Below are 14,544 nucleotides of genomic sequence, written 5' to 3' on the forward strand. Positions count from 1 at the left end.
GTCTACGGTAGTTCTTGCTACGGTGGATGCGACATACGGTCGGATCTTCCCGACCCAGGGGACCGAGTGGCCCGAACAGTATCGAATCAACAGATATCAACCCGGCGAAGGTTTCCGATTCTTTTTTGCTCCGCCGAACTTCCCCGAACGTGGGGGATGTTCCGAGAACGGCTGGAGGCGTTGGAAAAATACTTTTACCCGAAAACATGCAACGTTGCAAAGTTTCCCTAGCCCTTGCCGGGGGTGACCGTGGCACCGTGGTTCAGGGCTTGGGTGCCACCCTCGAGGTCGGTGTACTTTTCCATCTGGTACATGTCGATCAGGAGCCGCGAGATGGGCACGCTGCCGATGGTCTCCTTGAAGAACAGCGTCTCGATGGTGGTCGAGCGGATGGTGCGCAGCAGGGGCAGCAGCAGCAGGAGGCGCCCGAATCTTGTCGGTTGCCGAGGGTACCGGACCCGGACGTGCTCCGACAGCACGCACTGCGCCTGGTCCTGTAGCATCTCCACCGGCTGGACATCGCATAGCTCGGACGTTTCTGCCCGGTACAGAGGAAAGTCAAACAGGATCCTGCCACTGGCACCTGAGAGCGAAGTCTACTAACCTGGCGAGAAAAGTATCACCGCCTTCATGCAGCCCAGCTCGCTGAGGTCGGGCGAAATCTGTCGGAAACGGCACAGGATCTCCTGCATCGTTTTCATCTCCAGCTGCGTGGCCGCGTCCTGCGGCAGCCGATCACGCACCGGCGGCGAGTCGAGCAGTGCGCTCAGGTCCCACGGAACGCTCCACTGGGCAAAGTTGAGCAGAAACAGCTCCTTCCACGATTCCTGTGTGGGGACGATACCGTTGACTGCTCGAAAAAACTGCTCGAATCGACTGGGCCTTACCTGCAGGAGCAGATGCTGGTCGCTCTTGGAGAGCGTCTGGAACGGGATCAGGCAGCGGACCCAGCGCACGGACATGAACAGCAACCGGGCCGTCGTTTCCTGTCGATAGAAGGAGCGGCTTTAAGAGAGCGCATCGATGACTTCTTGCCCACGTATTACCTGCAGGATCTCCCACGTGGGTAGCCGCACGACGGTGGAACCATCTGGGGGCAGTGCGATCGGGTGTGGTACGAGCGGTGGCGGTGGTGGCGGTGGAGGTGCATGGTGTCCCGGCGTTGCGTGTGGTGCGTGTCCACCCGAGGAGACCGTGCTGACCGTGGCCGTGCTACTGCTACTGGTGGCGCTGGTGCTGGTGGTGGCTCCGGTGCCGGACGAGGACGTGAAGTTAGTGCCGAACCCGAAGGCCCCGCTCTGCAGCTGATGGTACTGGATGAACTCTTGGCACTTGTCCGACGCCATCAGGATGTCGAGGACACCGTTCTGCGAGAGCGGCGACGGCAAGCTCAGGTTGGTGGCGTTGATCGGTGTCGGGCTGAGGACGCTGGAACTTCCGTCGACGGTCGACTGCGGGCTGGTAAGGCTCTCGGACGGTGAGTCCACGCTGATGGAGCTCTTCGAATCGGTCGGTGACGGTGGCAGGGGTTCGTGCGATTTGTAAAAGTGGTGATGGCTGTGGTGCTGGGGCCCGAACTCGAACCCCGCCCCGCCCGTCAGCTTCGGGTGTTCGATTTTGATCGGCGACAGGACGGAACCGGAACCAGCGTTCGGAGCAGCGTTGTTCCCACCGAGAGGCGGGAACTCGAACTTGCTCTGCTCCAGCTTCACCGGCGGCAACAGCGAGGGGCCCATATGGTGGCCGAGCGGGGCGAACGAGAGGGGCTGCGGATGGTGCAGCAGAGAGTTTGGTCCTGCGAGGGCCGAATGGTGCAGGCCGGCAGGGAAATGTGGCAAGGCATGGCCGTACGACGAGCCGTTCACGAACGGCCCCGAGAGATGGTGCCCCGGATGGACACCGCCGTTCGGTTGTAGATGCTGCAACTTTGGCTTCCGGGGCCCTCGTTCGTGTTGGACCGCTGTAGGGAGACAGCCGGTCAGGACAGACACGGAGAGAGAAGAAAATTGAAGAATTAATCGACCCTCGCGGGGATGTTGAATGTAAATGCGATGAATTGCATTACGTGGTGCGGGCTGGTAAAAAATTAGAACTAATGCCCCACTAATGGCCCTGGATTGTCCTTCACATTTCTGGAGGACTCCCTCACTGGAATGCTTCCGGAAGAACTGGATTGGATGCGCGTTCCGCGATTATCACGCGACCAATTCCCGATTCCCACGGTACTGCGGCAGTGTTGCCTGTGGCGATTTCCGATCACACCCGGTTCGTCCCGGTGAAGACATCGCGATTCGCGCAGTTCTTGAGTTGCAGCAACTCGAAAAGGCGGGCTGTGGAAAGTTTATTTACACGAGAATTCAATCTATTGCCGCTTCTTTTCTGGAATGGAATCGATCGGACTTGTCCCGGTTGTAGTTGGTTACCACATTCCATAACCTCCGGGTTTTGGGAAGAAGAACTAGCACTGCCGGTTGCGCTTCAACCCTGCGATGTTCAGTGACCTCGGGAGGGTGCAATTCAATTCGATTCCAGCAAATTAGTTCTGTGGAACACCCCAACTCTTGAGCGCATCATACACTTCATTAGAGCCCCGCCGGAACGGAGGTGAAACGGATGAGCTGCACCTTCGGATCGGTGGGGTTAATTGGTCAGATGGAATCGCATCCGGATCCGGATCGGAACAGCCAGCGAGCCAGCTAGAAGGGGCTCCCGAAGAATCCCTCCTTTCGTGTTTTGTTCGATTTGTGTAACATTTTGACACATGACTTAACACATGGCTGCCGGTAAAGCCGCCGCTGGGAACTCCGTCAGCTGATCCGTCCGCTATCCGTCGCTCCGGTGAGCCCCCTCCGTTCACATCGATCACACGGAAAGGACACGGGCGGAAAGGGAACCCTCGGTCCGGACCGTTGCCTAATCCCTTCTATCGGGCTCTGATCGAATTTTAATGTTTGCGACCGATTTACTTATGGACTTGAGGATGTCAAGTGCCGGCGAATGGCGTGTCGCTGTCGGCGGCGCTCCCGGACACCCTTAAGGAAGGCCTGCATCTTATCACGGACGCACTGGGAGAAAAGAAACCCGGGAAGGATGCGGCACATAATCGCCTATTACCTCCCGGCGGCGGATCGTAGGCCGCCTTAAAATATTCTTTGTTTGCCATCGCCACCGATTAGACGGCTCCGTTCCGGGGATGGAAGTGAGACTGCTTCTTTGATTTTCTTTCGCGTAACTTTTGGCACCAAGCGGAGCAACCCTTAATCTTTAGTCGGAGTCGGAGTGTAACCGAAACCACCCGGCCCGAAAACCCTTTCCGGAGTTTGGGGTGTGCGAAAATTGAAAAGTTCAAAGGAGCAGAAGAAGTTCGACGGTCCCCACCGTTCCGGCTCCGCTTGGTTTCTTGATGTCGTTAAAGACTTTGCATGCATAAAAGTTTCACCAGTGGGGTCGCCCGACCTCGCCCGGTTTTTGTGATCCCGGTTCGCATGGCGGAGGAAGTTTTTCGGGGACCCGCCAGGCACTCCGGCCAGACCTCGCCGGGCAAGCGCCGCCGTGTGGCGGGGCCAAACTCAAATATTGACGTCCGCAAAATTCCGGATTCCGGTTTTGTTGTGGTGGCCAATTTAAGAGGCTCAATGGCAGTCCCCACCCAGGCAAGGGCGGGGCCATTATAGTAGGGAATCTTGCGCTGCCCGCTAAGATGCGGGATTGCGTTAGCGGGCTGGCCAATTCTGCTTTCAGCAGCGTTTTGCATTAGCCGATTCGCTTCCCGTACTGAATGCTGGTAGGCGATCGGTGCCATCGGAGCTGGGTGTGCATCGTTTGGGATAATCCATTTACCGGTTCGGGAAAGAGTTTTGGCCTCAAACCTTTACTTCAAGGACTGCAGTTTCAGTTTTGCTCATTGCTCATCTTTTTTGACTATTTTATGGACCACAAAAAACCCTGTCGTAAAAAAACGTAAATGGATAAGAAGCGTATTGGGGTGATGACATTAACTAAAAGTGATCCCAATGCCTTGTTCCTGTCTTACTACCCACAATGTTTCAGAAAAATGTATTAGCATTGAAAGAGCCTTTAGTGCAGTCCGTATTGTCTATCTCCAGGCGCGTTGAAGCATTGCGCCAAAAGGTAGGCAATTGACACAAATCACAGCATTCTTCAAATCACACATAGTTGCCTCTGGCCTGCTCTAAGACCGTGGGTAAATAAATCCCGCGACTAACATATAAGACACTATGACCAACAACAAACGGGAAAAAACAGATTTACCAAATGGGTAATTCTGTGCGCCAAAAGAGACCGGATTTATGGAGAGACAGTTCTTGGTTTTTGCATCACGATAATCTCGATAATCTCTCACCGCACTTGTAATTTTGTAAGCAACTGATTTGATAGAGCAAAGGAATGGCCTTATCGATGGTTCACCATATTCAAAGCGCATGGCATCTTTCGAAGGACACAATTGACAACTAACTTCTTCATAGTCATCGAAAGGCAGTCAACACTGGTGGAGTATATTTGAAGGATTGGCATCTCTCACAGATCTGGTCCTTCCAATTACTATCATCTGGAAAAGCTGGCTCCAATGAGAAGGTGACAACTTACAGGAGCACCAAGAGAACGGTTATTTACCCAGCAAATAAACTATTAAACAGTCCACCCTGATAAAATGTTAACGAATAATGAATGTTATAGCGAAAACTGGGCTCGAAATCGAATGCAAATCCTTTTCCAGTTTGCTTTAGTTTTTCCAAACTAACACACCCGTCACGCCTTACAGGCTTATTTCGCACGCACGCAGCGCCGGGCCGGTTTTGCACACTAAACACCGTATTATCCTTTTCCGTGCCGGGTAAGCCAGTGCCGCAAACTATTGCGCATACTGGCACGCCGGCCGTTGCAGGTGATTCACGGCGTTGCCACCGCCGCCGCATTATGTCGGACCCTCTAATCTCATCCTAAACACACTCACATAGGCCGAAGCACCCCGCTTGAGGGTTATGGGGTAACCGGTAAGTGTGACAAATTCAGCATCATCAACATCATCAACACCCCCTCGGGCCGAGCGGGCGGAAGGACGGGCGAGCGGTGAGCGCGGCTTTCAAGTGTCAAAGAGCGACCCAAAAAGGCCACATAAACCGCGCCGCGGGAGGGCGAGGGACGCGGGGTTTCGTTGTTTTCCAGATGAGCACATCCAGGAGCAGCAGCCACAGCAGCAGCGCGGCCCGGGTGCAGTGGCCTGGAAAAGCCGACCACGGACTTGGCAGCTTGCTGAAAATTGCCATCGTAACGTGCGCCTGTCTGTGTGCTTTGCGTGCGTGAATTAAGATGAAAAACAACCCCGCGAGAGAGGTATCATCAAAAAGATTCATGACGGCCGCGCCGGGGACGGCGCGAATCCACTACTCGATGCTGAATGGTTGATGGGCTCGGGCAAAGCATCCCCTGGGAAAGGCGACACTTGCGCGCGTGATGCGACGCGACGCTGTTGTGGGTGCACCCACCCCTGTCTATGTGTGTTGCTGGTCCGGTTCGAAGGATCGCCCGGTCGGCCGTGTCGCCCCCGCGGGGGATGATATAAATATTTACTTATACATGTGTGTGCTCGCTATCCTGCCGCGCAACATATGCGCCTTCGCACCGCAGCCCTCACGTGACGGTGCGGAAACCAACCCGGTCGGCTTAAAACACGAAATTAGCTAATTTATAATTAATTTACCGTACACGGGGTTCGCGTTGAAACAAAAACCAAATTTTAGATCGGTTTCGGGTGCTTGAGGTTTACCGGGAGAGCTCTCCCCGCAGACACTGCACATTTGTCATGTCACATGTCCTGCGCGAGGTGCGCGAGTGTCACGGCTGGCGGCCGGGGCAGGCGAGAGGTTATTTTTCCCGAAAAGGCATTAAAACTTCACAAACACCCAGCCCGGTTCTCACACACCTACGCGTGGCCACCGTTGATTACCCCGCCGAAAAACCACAAACAGCATCCGGCGGATAGTTTTCCATCGGATCCGGACGACGGGAGATAGCAGATCAATCCGGCACCGGACATTGTAGGTGCGTGATTGGTGGTGAGATGGTTTTGGGTCAGCTCGGTCCCAAAAACGGTGATGAGATTCGTTCCGCTTGACCATTCCGGTAGAGGGTGCCATTCTTTCGGCCCCGACCAACTGACCAAAGATTCGGCCGACTGGCAGCGGAAGTCGTGGAAAAATCGGGAAAGCGCTTCCAGCTGTGCTGTCCGATGGGGTGCAGTGGTCACAGTGGTCATCAACAAGTTGGCCGTTCGCGTGAAGTGCACCGTAATGGCCACGCGGGGTTGAAGCCATACGGACCACAAAAGCGGCCCAGAAAGGGCGTGACGAACTGTGCAGTTGTGTTCCACATTTTGCGCATTAATCTGAGAGAGCCCCTTCCCTTTGATTGATCGATCGGCGATTGATTCTATTGGATTGTGTTCGACTAATTTCTTGAAAACAGTTTATGATTGTTAACATTATTTGGGGCGACTTTTCACCACACAGTACGGTTGGGAAAACAATCGGTCGGTTGGTAAGGTCCTGGGCTTGAATGCGTGGGCTATAGATGAATGAAATAAACGAATAAAAAGACATACTCTTTTTTTCTTTGAAACTAAACGAATTGATTTACTCAGCGAGCTCAATGTGACAAATGTTACAACTTCAAGAGTTCCGGGAACCGTCAGCCTTTTGATCTTCCATTCACAATTCGACACGCTCAATCAACAACTAAGCACCCCTCCAAAAAGGAACGATGGCCCCCATCGGCTCCAACCACTAAGAAGCGACATTACCTCAAAATATCGCTCTCGGGAGGATTACCGGGATTCCCGCGATTCGAGATGGAGCGATGATGGAGACACGACTCGCCCGGAAGCAGACCGGGAAACCTCCTCAAGCTTACGCTCTTTGGGCGACCATTTATTGAGCCTCACCCAAAGGACCCCTCGAAAGCAGGTCGCGCCTGTGGTTAACGTTTATCGACAAGCGATGGCCCACAAACCACGGATTCCCGCCCACGGAATTGGCAGCTGTGTTTGTTCTCGCCGCCAGCGGCCGCCAGGGAGCTGGAACCGCAACGTTTCCGCGATCGATTAGCATGCCGCACGGGGACGCGCGCGCGATCCGTAATCACGGTAGCTAAATGGCGCGGCGCGGCTTTTGGCGTGATAAAATGCAAACGATTGGCAAACAGCCCCCGCCCGTCTCAGTGTCACTACGTACCGTCTTTGTTCATGGCCGATTGGAAGCACTTCGAGAGTCGACAGGCGCGACACTGGTTGCGGTGCGTCTTGTCGACCGGGCAGCGGCCCTTCAGCTCGCCCGCCGCCTTGCACGTGTAGACCCGGTTCCGGTGGATGCTGCGCTTGAAGAACCCGGAACATCCTGCGAGAGGTGAGAGTGGTCGGAGTTCAGGTCAGACCAGGGCCGTCGTCCGGGTGGGGCCACTTACCGTCACAGCTGTAGATGCCGTAGTGCTTCCCCGAGCTGCGGTCTCCGCACACCTTGCACGGGATGTCTAGCAATCTGTCACCTCAATAGAGTAGAGAAGAGCGGAAGAGAACCGGGGCCACTGATTAGGTATGTACTGTAATGTGCCAGGTGATGCCAGGCTATGCGAAACAATACTCTTCAACATTTTCCGACACTCGCATAGATTGCATAGATTTTGGCGCCCTTGAAATGCGCCTGAATGTAGGCAATCCGCTGCCTTGCCTCCTTTTCCTTAATAATTAAATTAATTAATAATTTTAATAATTTCCTTTTCCAACTGTAATACGAGTTTCCTACGATGAAAAAATTTATAGCCCAGCATTGAAACCCACTCCGCACAATTAATGGAATGAAACACTTCAACCCGAAACCCAAAAGGCACATAATCTGTGGAAAAATCTCTCCTAATTCCATTTTAATTCGCTTCACTAATAAGCTCTCTTTCGGCCACGTTTTTACATAGGGCACGCGAAAAAAGAAAACCCAAAGCCGGAAATGAGCAGCTTCAGCAGTAAGTCCACTGGCTGGACAGGGAAAAAACCATAAAGGACCCAAAAGGGAACCAAAGACCGGAAAGATCCGTGCCGAAGGCCGAAAACACACATAAAACAATTATTTAGTCAGGGAACCCCTTTTTTTGGGCCGTTTGGCTCGCCTAAGAGGATCAGCCAGTCAGTGGCAGCGGCAAGAAGCGTCGAGCAGCGCAATGAACGCAAAACAAAACCTTCTCGTCGTTGGCACCTCCGTCGGCGGCACCGGAACACTTGGGAACCGGAAACACTCATTTAATGGTGTCAATCGCGCACGGCCCAGTGTTTTCTCGGCACCGCACGCTCACGCTTGTTTGTGTTTCTGTTACGCACACGACACCTCTCTAGCCGAAGGACGTGAAGGACCGCTGAAGTGTGTGCTGTTGCTGGGGGACCCGATTCCCCGGTGTGTAAATCTCGGAGAGGCAGAGAGTGGAATGTTTTTCTTACCAAATTTGCCAGTTTTTCGTACGGAAGTGATTAACTGTAGCAGCTTTTAGTGGGGTGCGTGTTTGGGTGCAAAACTGAGTGCTTTATGCTGATGTCCAAATCATCATCTTTGGCATGTCGCGTTTGCCTTGGTGATGGACATTTTATTTACAAACCAATTGAAATTAAATTAATTATGAGATTTAGCTGAAAGTGTTTTGAAATCAAAAGAAAAAATAATTTACTTATAATAAAATATGAAACTACGATACAGTTCTGATGGCTAAATGCAAGGCCACATTGGAAAGCGCAACTATGTCCCTACCGGAAATCATGGCCACACGAACCGAGATTTACAATCGCCAACCCGGGGTGCACCGGAATGCCTGAAGGACCGCTGCAGCCTTTCGGCTCAGGCCAGTAGGAAAATGTTTGCACATCCTTTGCACATCGTTATTGATTTCCGGTTCGAGGAAATCACCATCACCACCAATAAATCAATCGTTCCCGGTGCCAGGCTGTGTCTTTCGCCGGACTCGTGCCCGAGTAATCGAACGTGGCTTGCATAGCTTTCTGGCCGGCGACAGAGAGAAACAGAGAGGCCAAAGTTTGATTGGATCACGGTGCGAACAAGTTGCGTACCTTGACAAAATGGTGTCCGACCTGGCAGACGACCAGACCAGGGCATTGGACTACTGGACCCCCGACCCGGTGCGAAAATAAACGCTAAATAAACAAGCGGCCACCCGAGCGTGACCGACGAGTTCCTGCTTTCGATTTGAGGTTATGAACCCTTTTCCCCCTTCAAAAGGCAGCAGCAGTCGCAGTGCTAATGGGTGGTGGTGCTGGTCGGTGTCGGTCGGTGTCAAAAATCAACATTGAAAAATTAATCAAAATTTTAATTCATGTTTTTCTAACGCCTTCCGCGGTGGGTTGGCCCGGCGCCCGACGCCCGACGTGAATCGATTATCGGGATGGCTTTCGGCCACTTCGGTCTGGCGGCGTCGGCGGCCACCACACCCCTTTCACCAGACTTCCCCTGCCCCGACAGCCTATTTGCGTTTCTAATCCCCACTCGACAAACGGAGCGTGCCTCGTACCGGAACTGGCGGGTTTCCGGTTCGCCGATGGGGCGACAGAGCCTGGAACCGTGTTAGCCTTCGGTGAGCCTAAGACCAAAAAGCTGACCCAGGGACGTCCAGGCGCAACTCTTTCTTCGTAGGGGTTTTTTTCAGGCTCTCACTGGGAACTGGGACCTCCTCGAAGGACCCCTTTTTCGCCACTCGCCCGCAGGTCGTCCCTCACAGGGCCGATTTCCGGTGGGTGCCTAGCACAACTGACGGTACCTTGTTTTGCTTTAATTTTAAATATTTGAGAAAGGAAAACACTCGTTACGCTGGGATTTGGTGCGGCACGCCCGTTGGAAAAACAATCATCGGGAAACAAAGAAAACTCCTGTTCCGGGGTTGTTGTTTAAAAAAAACGGAACCACCGCCACGCAGCATGTGTTGCATGTCCTTTGAAGCATTGTAAGCATATTGTGCGGGAGATTTTCTGATTTTCTGATTTTCTTACCTTCTAATATACTTTTGGCCTTCTTACTAATGGTTGGTGATCGAAATAGAATTAAAACTAATTGATCACTTAACTCGTCGTTTCTAACCCAAATGATTTCACATTCAAGGCATATTCAAAATAACGGAAGTTTCTGAGCTTCAAATTTTCCCAATGGGATCTTTGATTTGAATTTTGAACTCAACCGTTTTCTGTAACCATGACGATTAGTAATGTTGATGATTAGTAATTGCTTTGAAAATAATTTTACGGATAAGTTTTCATATCAGTGCTTTGGTTTATCAGCTCGGTGCCTATCAATTGGCTTGGTCTGATTATTTCAAGTTCTCCACTCAGTCCTACCTGTTCCCATTCTGCGTGGTTGCCAAACCAGTTTGAAATCCACCGTGCCAAGCAATCGCCGAGGGGGCTTCAGCAGTCCAATAAATTCCAACACACGTTCGCTGATCGGTTTGGCGTCGTTTTCTAGTAAAAACCACTCCGGCAAGGCTTATACATCGATGTGACTTTTCGTGTGGACACCTGAAACACTTTCTTTGGGGCACAACACTTGTGACTTTGCGACGTTCCTATTCGGCCCACGTCGATGTCAAACTTTCGCCAAATACGGTTCGAACCGTTCAACACATTCTGTTGGGCATCACACGGATCACTCAATCATCACGCCGGCACTCTGTCAGCATCATCGTGTGGTCGAGCGAACGTTTTCTTCGACTTCACACGCACGGCCACTATCACATCCTGCGCGTCCGTGACACGTTAATTATTCCTGCGTTCCTGTTGTGCGGTAGCGTGTCCGTCCGACCAACGACTGACCCCTTTGGCACCTCCGCTGCGACACTTGGTCAACTGACACACTCGCGCTCAGCCAAACTCTGCGTCCGGACTGAAGCCACTGCTGCTGTGATGGAAGCTGCTTATCGACTGATGTCAAATTTGACTTCACATCGTAGTTCACATTGGCTCGTTGGCTGGGTGTTGGCCTTCCAAGCGCCCTCCGCGCCGCCCTTCTCCGCGATCAGAAGTTCAAACCACGGAAATGTTGCCTTCCCCGTTTGGCTTCATGTCCTTCCGGGGGCCGCACACACGACGACGGACGAACATCCGGTCCCGAGGGCGTGCAAGTCGACGGCCGTGCGACTGAAACGGATACAGCCAATCGACGGTGGCGGCGGCCGTCGTCGCCGTATGTTCGGGTTCCCATCCTCCCAGTGCGAAATGAACACACCGCCGGAGAGCCACCAGCCGGAGTCATCCCGGTGCCACATCCGAAGACCTCCCTGCACCGCACCGCACCAGTCGCGGATCACCCGAGACCACCGGCGTCACTAGCTTCGACTTTTGGCTGTGCCCGTGCGGTGTACTACGGTAAGGGCTCAGTTACAATCTCTTCAAGCTCGTCGCGCCCCCGTCACTCTCCTCCAGTGCAACTTTGCAATGTAGGACATAAAATATGTGTTTTGTCAGCATCCGTGCGACGGTGGCGGCGGAGGTAGCGAAGGACGAAAGCTATTTACCCCGGTGCGGCCGCCATTTGCGAGAGGCGTGGCCAACTCCAACTGCCCGGGAGCGCGCGTGTGTGCGTGCGGTTCATGAAACATTCATCCTCAGCGCATATCCTGCTGAGGGGCGTGGAATCGAGTTTCCTTTTTCGGCTCGCCGTACAGCAAGCGTCACGCACACCACGCCACACGGGCTCATTCATGCATTCATTCCCACTTCCGCTGCCGGCGTTCATTCATTTTCGCATTCCACCCTGGGAAAAAGGATCAGGACTCCGAGTACGATAGTGGCAATCCCGTGCACACGCACACCCACAGGAAGGACATGTGGAAGGAGCGTACGACCGAGGCGTACGCTCGGAAAGTCAGCAGCCGCTCGGAGTGTGAGCCAGCCGTTGGTGTTGATGGAATTGTTTGAATTTTGACCTTCGACTAATGTGGTTCTGGAAAGGTTGACCGATCCCACGGCAACTACTATGTTACTCGTTCAATCTTCATTCTCGTCACAATGCGTCTGCTAGGTGGAATTAATTGCTTTTATATAACTCTTTTCATTTTAGCTTTTTGGGTTCCATTTTATTTATGTTCTGTGACATTAACTTTATTAACACATTAACATTAACTTGGAGTTGGCAAACCAATGCAAAAAAAAACAAGATGAGAAAAGGTTAAACAACAAGCGAAGGTCCGGAAGACAAATAGTTATTGATTTCCTATATAATATATTGACGTGGTTTACAGAGTTATTTAACAATACATTTTTGACCGGTATAGGTAAAGGGCTTCTTTGAAATGTCAACATAGTTTGATGAAGTGTAGGTTCAGTAGTTCAGCTTCCTACTTATTTCATGTATTATATTTTCACTGGATAGTGCCAGGATAATCAGCTTAAGATTGGTTTTATGTATTTTATAACGGATATAGCTTATGAGTCGTCTATTTTCATTTTCCTGTTTAACAGCTGCTTTGAATGAGTTGTTTCTCTTCATTATTTAATTCTTCACCTCTTTGCAGAATGTCTGTGATTGCAGCAAGAAAAACATATCCTTATCGCTTATCAAAATAAGCATTAGTTTAAACCCAAATAAGTCCCAACAAATATACTTACACAAATGTAGATTCCATTCGAAATGCGAATCCTGCGAAAGGCTCTCGTGACGAAAGCTCACGTTCGCGGTGTACGTCATCAAAACTTATATTTATTCCACCCCCACCATTTCCATTATGTCACGACGACGGTGAGCTTCCATTTTCTCGTCACATTCTCGGCAGCAGCGGAAACGCAAATGCAAAAAACAAGGAATGTTAAAAAATCCGTTAGCCTTTCAACAATTTCACACGCCTCCATTAGCGGAACCTATTTAGAAAGGAAGGAAATCACCACAAGAGCTACGATGTTCACGGTGACAAACGGGAGCGAATCAAAAAAAGGACACGACACGCTGTCCTCTGATTCCTGATCCGTGACGATGCACTAATTGAGTCGATGCTGCGCCTGAGTGCAGCGAGTGAGGGTGTTTTTTCCGCTCCTTTTGCTTGGGAAAAGTATTTTACATTTTATTTTCCGCGCCACGCCGTGGCTGTCGCGTGAGCCAGGTTGGAAAGCGCTTCCGCTTTTCCGACCCAGACCCAGGCTTTTCCACCAGGGACCAGGGTGGCCAGTGCGCCAAGGCAGAAAAGCACGTTTGTTATTTGCCGAGCACTTTCTAATGACGGGGACTCGACTGTCATCCCGCGGCACCGCGCCTAAGTGGCAGTGGAATTGTGTGACCATCGGGAATTTTCTTTTTTTTCCCCGATGGCACGACGCGATGATGGATTGATGCATAGCTCTATTACTGCGCCAGCGATGATGATACAAGAATCAATATTTATTCGGCGATCATTTGCATGGCGCTAGTAACTTATGCGTGGCAAGCTGTAGCAAGTGATGCTGTAAATTATGAGTCATCAACGGGATTAGAGATTAAAAATCTATTTAAATTGAATAATGATCGTAGCATTTGATAATAGGGTCAAAAATAAAACAGAAAAACATTGCGATTTCCCAAAATCACACCACGAAAAATAGAAAACGAAAGAATAATTCCGAAACATCCGAAGGCCAGGCACAGGGTGCCATTTCGGTGTCGGTGCCCGGATTTGCTTAATTGCGTTTGATTTGATTTGTTTATGCTAATTATGATCTCCGAGGATCTCCACACTGTGGGCCGGTGGGTCGGGAAAACCTTTTTTCTCTGCTCCAGGGTGGCCCCCATTGGGTTTGGGTTACACAGGATGGCCCGTGTTGGTTCTGTTATTCATTCTTTACCCGGCCACGGGTTTTTCTCCGACCAGCAACCGGCAGCCGGAACCGACAATCGACACCTTCGTGATGTTCCTGCCTGTCAACCCTCCCCAACCGGCGGAGGTAATGAGATTCTAATCGCACCGGGAAAACATCAATTTTCGCCTAATTGAATTTCAGTCCGGCATGAAATGGAAAACAAAACCAAAAAGCGGGCCACTTCATGGCCATGGCGCTGTTGTTTTGGGGCTTCTGTCTGGCCACACAAAAAACTGGCACCGGCACCGGCACTAATTAATTCGTACGAATCCTGCCCGGTGGTTTCGGTGATGGCTGTCTCGCCGTCCTGCCGGGCGGGAGCACGTTTAACAATTCATAAGTCCTTGTCCCGTGCGTCCATTTGACGGGCTGCTTTTTGCGGTCCAAAAACTTTGCTCATTAGACACCCCGACACAGCCACCGTTCCACTTCCGCGAAAGTTGTAAGCTAAGGTAAATTCCGGATAAGAACTGCGGGCCGCGAACCGGTGCCGGCCTTGTGCCATTCATCATTTTCACCTTTTTGTGGTGGCGCAAACGCAAACAAACATTATAACTTTCGGAAATTTTCTAATCTGCAGCCAAGGAGCTAGGAGCAAATCCGGGAACACTCCGGGTTTGTGGAGGAACTGTGAAGCTGTGGACAAATCGTGCCCATTCCTG

The 14,544-nt window shown here is 51.6% G+C and overlaps 1 protein-coding gene across 1 annotated transcript; it reads right to left on the reverse strand.

Moving 5' to 3' along the window:
• Nucleotides 1-227: 227 nt before the first annotated feature.
• Nucleotides 228-10,406, reverse strand: LOC131208240 (protein dissatisfaction). The gene is made up of 7 exons (XM_058200893.1): nucleotides 10,397-10,406; nucleotides 7,480-7,560; nucleotides 7,251-7,412; nucleotides 1,047-1,960; nucleotides 888-986; nucleotides 605-827; nucleotides 228-538 (listed from the first exon to the last, which is right to left on the reverse strand). The coding sequence occupies exons 1-7, from the start codon at nucleotides 10,404-10,406 to the stop codon at nucleotides 228-230; spliced, it is 1,800 nt and encodes a 599-aa protein (XP_058056876.1).
• Nucleotides 10,407-14,544: the final 4,138 nt, after the last annotated feature.

Source organism: Anopheles bellator, chromosome 2, assembly GCF_943735745.2.
Source record: "Anopheles bellator chromosome 2, idAnoBellAS_SP24_06.2, whole genome shotgun sequence".
In the NCBI taxonomy this organism is placed as follows: Eukaryota; Metazoa; Arthropoda; class Insecta; order Diptera; family Culicidae; genus Anopheles; species Anopheles bellator.

Coding starts and splice junctions, on each gene's coding strand:
- LOC131208240 (XM_058200893.1), bottom strand. Junction 7,413..7,479: donor CGGCATCTACAGCTGTGACG/GTAAGTGGCCCC, acceptor CACCTCTCGCAG/GATGTTCCGGGTTCTTCAAG. Junction 1,961..7,250: donor ATCGGCCATGAACAAAGACG/GTACGTAGTGAC, acceptor GTCTCCCTACAG/CGGTCCAACACGAACGAGGG.